This window comes from Bactrocera neohumeralis, chromosome 5, assembly GCF_024586455.1.
Source record: "Bactrocera neohumeralis isolate Rockhampton chromosome 5, APGP_CSIRO_Bneo_wtdbg2-racon-allhic-juicebox.fasta_v2, whole genome shotgun sequence".
NCBI classification, from domain to species: domain Eukaryota; kingdom Metazoa; phylum Arthropoda; class Insecta; order Diptera; family Tephritidae; genus Bactrocera; species Bactrocera neohumeralis.
This window is the reverse complement of record NC_065922.1, coordinates 14,332,660-14,338,826: the sequence shown is the minus strand read 5'-3', so window position 1 is coordinate 14,338,826 and position 6,167 is coordinate 14,332,660. Positions and strand designations below refer to the sequence as shown.

The 6,167-nt window shown below is 32.9% G+C and overlaps 1 protein-coding gene across 2 annotated transcripts; it reads right to left on the bottom strand.

The window, feature by feature from the left end:
- Window positions 1–106: 106 nt before the first annotated feature.
- LOC126760365 (actin-related protein 2) lies at window positions 107–4,681 on the bottom strand. 2 transcript variants are annotated; one of them, XM_050475953.1, is made up of 8 exons: window positions 4,407–4,681; window positions 3,551–3,661; window positions 3,202–3,216; window positions 1,943–2,158; window positions 1,669–1,878; window positions 1,445–1,594; window positions 1,112–1,390; window positions 107–814 (listed from the first exon to the last, which is right to left on the bottom strand). In XM_050475953.1, the coding sequence occupies exons 1-8, from the start codon at window positions 4,452–4,454 to the stop codon at window positions 644–646; spliced, it is 1,200 nt and encodes a 399-aa protein (XP_050331910.1). In that variant the 5' UTR covers window positions 4,455–4,681; the 3' UTR covers window positions 107–643. The 2 variants fall into 2 exon arrangements, with proteins under 2 accessions (XP_050331910.1, XP_050331911.1); XM_050475954.1 differs by lacking the exon at window positions 3,202–3,216.
- Window positions 4,682–6,167: the final 1,486 nt, after the last annotated feature.

Below are 6,167 nucleotides of genomic sequence, written 5' to 3'. Positions count from 1 at the left end.
ACAACTATTTTGTAGAGTGTAAATCAAATCTACTTCAGCGACTAGTTATTAAAACTCTTACCATTTATTTTTGATTTTTTTCCAATTAGTTAAGAAACAACCAATATCAGCTTAGATTAAATAAAAATATTTCATTTTTTATCTTTTAAATTATAGCAACAGTGAAAACTTGTTTTCGTGCTAAGTAGAATTGGCATACAATGGGATAGAAGTAGTAAGATTTTTACAGTTTACAGTACATTTAAACGGTTTTTCATAGCTTACGCACACAAAAATTAAATGCATTTTTTTCATTACCTTCCTACACAAAGCGTATATGTAAATAATATTTGTATCTTACGGCAATAGTGGCGAGCAAGTCATAAAAAACGAATGTTTACCATTTTATTTTAAAATAGAAAAAAAGGATTAGAAACTAGAAAGTTAAAAGCGTGTGAGGAATAATCAATTTCATAAATAGACGTTGTTAATATAGACTGTTTGAAAATTATTTATAGATAACAGTACTGTCTTGTCATTTTTTAACTTAAATATACATATTTGTAGTACTACAAGTTATAAAAACATAGTACAAAACGCAACTGTAGGTATAACTTGAATGCTAACAATATTAATTTTTTCCATAATTCTTTAGCCTTTGCTACTACTGTGTGCTCTTCGTAAGTTTTTGTAATACTTTGAGTCCTTGTTCTTGATACTCTTGTTTCGACATCCAAAAGCCATCGCGATCCTTTGTCACTTCAGCCAAAACAGCGCCACCAATGAAAACCATATCTTTTCGTCGTGGCGGATCTTCAATACGAATTTTGAATTTCTGCAAAGAAAAATATTTTTATAATTTTTTTCGTAAAATTAATTTTTTTTTTTTAATTTTTTATAGGTTTTCTGTTAAATTTTAATTTTTTCTTCCGATTTCTTTTTATTTATTTTTTTCATTTTTTTAATTACTTTTTATTTTTTTAATTTCTTTCTATTTTTTTAATTCCTTTTTATTTTTTTTTTCTTTTAATTTTAATTTTTTTTCTTTTAATTTTTTTTTTTTAATTTCTTTCAATTAACATTTTTTCTGTTAAAGTTTTATATACATTTTTTTGTTTTTAATTTTACGTACCGCTAATTTATCTATATCGTTTTTGAGCACTCGTTCCAAATATAATTGCTTAATTTCACGCTCCAATCGACTAGGAAGACCTGGATACATGGTTGAACCTCCAGATAGCACGATATGCTTATACAATTCCGGGCGCATATCGATATCGGCAGCTTGTATCGTGTTAAACACTAACTCAGCTATGCCTTGCCCTTCCACATTTATTAAATGTGGTTGGAATAGCGCCTCGGGCGCCTCAAAGCGCTCACCGCCCACCTTTATCACACGACCATCGGGTAACTATAATTAGAAAAATTAATATATTGTTCAAAACAATTGGTGGGTATTTCGCACCGTATATGACTCAACCAGCACAGTGGTTTCTAACGCCAAACGCTGTTCCATCTCGATGTCGTAGCCGATATAGCAGAGCTTCTCCTTCATCATGCGCACGGTTTCAAAGTCAGCGGAATGATTAAAAGCATAACCACGTAGCAGCAGTAACTGTAAGATACCAATTTAATAATTTTTAATTTTTTTAAACTTTAGCATTATATTAATATGTTCATGTAACTAACCTTAATCAGATATCGTGTGATATCGCGACCGGCTATGTCCAGTCGTCTGGTTAAATGTGGCAATGCGAATTCCTCGTACACTGGACAAATGTGAGTCACACCGTCGCCCGAGTCGATGACCACGCCCGAAATCAGACCTTGCGCGTAGAGCGTTAACACCGCTTGTATTGCAATATAAGCCGAATCGAAGCCGTACTTTTCAAACATCACCTGCGGAACATTTTAATGTTATTAAAATTCCATACATTGTAAAAGCCATTTTCAGTATACTTACTTCGATCATCTTTTCCCGATTCTTCAGTGGATTCATGGGCGGCTCTGTAAGCAGAATTTTTGTATTCTTTGGATCAATATTCATTTTTTTTGGTCCAAAAGTGTAGTCCCACACGTGACACATATCCTCCCAATTGCGTACCACACCATTTTCCATTGGATAGGACACCTCTAGGAGCGAACGTAGCTGTGACGCTTCATCACCCACCATAAGATCCTGTAAAAGTTTTGTTGTGCGACACCAATAATAGAAGCATTTAGTAAACCAAGCATGCGAATACAAAATTACAATTTATAGAACGCATAACAAATTAATCGGGAAATTGCTGAAACACTGTACAAACAATATTTATGTGTATTCTCTATCTAGACTAAATCGCGATTTCAGCTTCGGTTACTTGCAACTACAAATATATACAATCAGGTTCACTCCGATATGGCTAAGTGGCAGATTGGGGATCTAAACATAACAGCACACGGTGAAAATGTATTTTGGAAATTTTTACAACAACAAATATTTTGTGGGTTGTTAAATTTTAAGAGATTTTGAATTTTTATACTTCTGCTTGAAACACTAGCTCAAGATAGTTTAGATTGTCAGGAGCTTTTTAGAAAGTTCGCGTTTTATATATTCACTTGTATATATTCACTTATTAAGCTGAGAAATTTCAAATTATTCTTATCCAACAAAGGAAATGTTTCCAAATATTTATTTTCAGTCCAAAATATTAACATTTATAACTCAAGTAAAAAAAATATATATTTTTTATTTCTTTCAAATTCAAACTGCGATTGAAAAACACTGACATGCGAAAAATGTTAGTATTAGCAACTTTGTTAGTACGAAGATTTCAACGCCTTTTTACACCATAAAGTAAAAGTGGAATATCTTAATGTAAACACGAAAAACATTCTGCATTGAAATAATAACAGTAGATAAATAAACTAGCATAATATTAGATTTTTTCGTACATTCAGAAAACAATAACAGATGCTTAGCTAGCAGCGGCTTTCTATGCAAGGTGGTCGAGTTAGTCAATAGGTATGCGTCAAATGTAGCCTCAACATTTGTCTAGCAAACAATTTTTACATGGGCTGCAGCTGTTTGCGAAGCGTTTACACTTGCATACATTTTTATATTTTAGTAGTTATCAAGACATTTTGCAATTATATAAACTGAAGGCATTGCTAAATTAAACAAATAACTCTAATTTGTTCACAATTTTAAGTTTAATGGTGTCACTAAAACTAGAGACTTACATCGACATGTAAATCCTGTAAAAATATTTATAAAAAAGTCAATGAAAAGAACAGAAAAATACGTAAGAATAGTCTTTTAATATAAATGTAATAGTTTTAACTTAGTAACTTTTAGTTACATTCAGTTTTTTATGCATGTTTGTATGTAATAAGAAAGAAGCACTATAGCACATTAACTAACCACATATTTTCAATCGAATCGAAGCTTTTATCAACAACTTATTTAAGTTGCATTTTAAATATTACTAACAAATTGTTGATAAAAACGTCACTTCTAAAAATATTGAAGACCTAAGTAAAATTAATTAAATTTTTTAATTTGTAAATATTGTAACAATTTCAAACTCACCTTCACTTCGATGTCACCAATTTTATTAACCGCGCGTATGATCGGTCTGCCCACCATGGAGGGAAATATGTGCGCGGGGAAGTTGCTGCCAGCATAACCGCATTTGACAAACTACAAAGAATTAAGAGTAAAAAATATGAGAGCGAGTAGCACAAATGTACACAAATTCATGTAAGTACATCAAAGCGAGTGTTTTCAATTCAAAGACTTTGGAACCGTGAAAGTTTAAAATTTTTAGGAAAAATTAATTAAACCCGTTTAAATATAAAACCAATAAGATAAACATCCGATTGGCATAACAAATTGCATATTTAAAATACAAAGCTTTGAAATTAAAATATTCGATTAATATTGCGAATTAGTGAACAATTTAATTTTCTTATAAATAACACCAGCATGTTACTAACAATTACCTCCAATATGTATTGTAAGCAAACTCAAAGTCATAGATAATAAAAAGCAGATAAAGAAAGCCCCATTTATGGTTGCTTTCAATAGCCACTTGGCGTGACTAATGCAACAGACCTTCTTTTTTACTAATTTCAAACATGGTATTAGCATGGTACTTGCATATGCAAGCATAAAGTTAAAAACGACATTTATTAGCACAGCACTAAATGCATTTTGGAGCCACACGTATCACGTATGTAAATATTTAAATTTGCTTTGGATAGCTTTGCATGTACATAGGGCCAAGTTGGCAAACAACCAACCAAACAAATACTTCAAAGCAAAGTGACATTATGCCAAACCTAATTTTGATAAGGTAAACTTATATTGTAAGTATTTTAGAAACACTTCGCGTAAAAATGAAATCTGTATAGGTGTGGTCAGACCTATAAACCATAATACATACACCGGTTCCATTATCGCACACGATAACATTGCGTCCCTTGCTATCCATTTCCTCTGTTGGTAATGTTGACTTGTCCACCAACAATTACTGCTATCAAATTCTTCTCTTGCAGATCCAACCGCTGCTATATTTATGCTGTTTTTATACACTATTACACTTTTTACTTCACAGTTAATAGATGAAAAAATAATATAATTATATTGTCAGCCGCGAATTTGTAACAATTGGAATTTCTTTACTTCTTTTCTGCGGCGATGACTAACGTCAAAATCCGTGGGGCCATTTCTTTTCAAGCGAACAGCACTTGTGTAGTCAGCATGGTTGCCATTACTTTATAACAAACGATTTTTTTAAATGTAAAATTGAAACAATATTTATATAATTCCATTGAAATTTATAATTTAATGCGTAGTAAAAACAATGTAAATATTTTATATTCTCTTTTCAATATTTAGCTAAAAATGTCTATAGCTGCCGTCCCTAAATAAAAACAAATTACTGTCAAAAGTTCCTCACAATCAAAGATTTTGTACGGCACATACCTAAATGAACGCTGCGGCAACGCTGAGCGTTGAAAAATTCAATTTTGACTTTATGTGCTGTCAAAATTGAATTGTAAAATTGGCTGTCAAAAAGGAAGAAATTCTAATAAACATATAAAATTGGTTTCAGAAAACCAAAAAATTGTAATTTTTTGAATAATTTCTTGTCGCACGATGCTTATTACTTATACAAACGGAGTTTTTTTACATTCACTGGCTCAACGCTTTTATTTAAGTACACCAGTAAATGTGGCAATAATGGATAATGTTCAAATCTAAAGCATGGACTTGAACCCAATAACAAGGTAACACAAATGAAAGATTGTAGTACCGAAAATTAATTTTTAATGCGGGTTTTAAAAATTACGGTACACGCATCTACCTAAAATGTTGGTTAACGGCAAAGACTCTATATTAGAATGAATGGTAACATTTTATATATGATATCCTATTACAGTTTAGTAGTCAAGTAACGAAGAAAGTGCGCTTGTCGATATTACAGCTCTTTGATACGAGCTCCTGTTTAATTTATTTTTGTTGTTGTTGTTCTAACGTATATCTAATCCCCGTTAGTATAACGGTTATAACCTCGACGTCATCTAGTGAGAAAACGGTGTTAGATGAGGAGAAAAGGTGTTAGGAGTGGGGTTGGCACACGCAAAGAGGTGGCCAGTGGCATGCGGAAACTCATTGCAGGCATACGTTGGATATGTCGGGGCGGTGGTAACATTCCAACGACCCCGAAGCCAAGGGCTGTTTTTTCGGCGATCCCCTTTTGGATCGGTAAGTGTTATTTATTTTTGCAAAAATAGCTGTTGTTGTTGTAACGGCTACCTCATTCTCATTAAGATACGTAGTAAGGATTAGATAAGTTGTCATCGAAGTAATCCAACAGTAGGCCCAGGAAACCTGCTGTTTCGACGGGGTCGGACCAAAGGGAGAAGGGTGTCAGATCTGTAGGGTTAGCAGGTCATGCAGAGAGGTGGCTATTGTCATGCGGAGACTTATTGCACGCTGGACATATGTTTGATATTTCAGATAAGTAGTCGGGAGATAAGATAATTATGTGTAGATGGTCTGACGCGAGAGTCTACAAAGGTCGCCAGGTTATGCTATTTATCAGATCACCACTAGCAATGGTAATAATGAACTTGCTATTACATGTGCCCATAATTCTGACGGGCGCTTCGTAAAAATATTATCATTTGTTGTGGTGGCT

Bases quoted from the DNA above. Each gene is read 5' to 3' on its own strand.
- LOC126760365 (XM_050475953.1), bottom strand. From the start codon at position 4,454: ATGGATAGCAAGGGACGCAATGTTATCGTGTGCGATAATGGAACCGGT. The intron at 3,662-4,406 runs GTATGTATTATG...AATTCTTTGTAG, and splicing joins TGTGCGATAATGGAACCGGT to TTTGTCAAATGCGGTTATGC. The intron at 815-1,111 runs GTACGTAAAATT...TTTTCTTTGCAG, and splicing joins ACGATATAGATAAATTAGCG to AAATTCAAAATTCGTATTGA.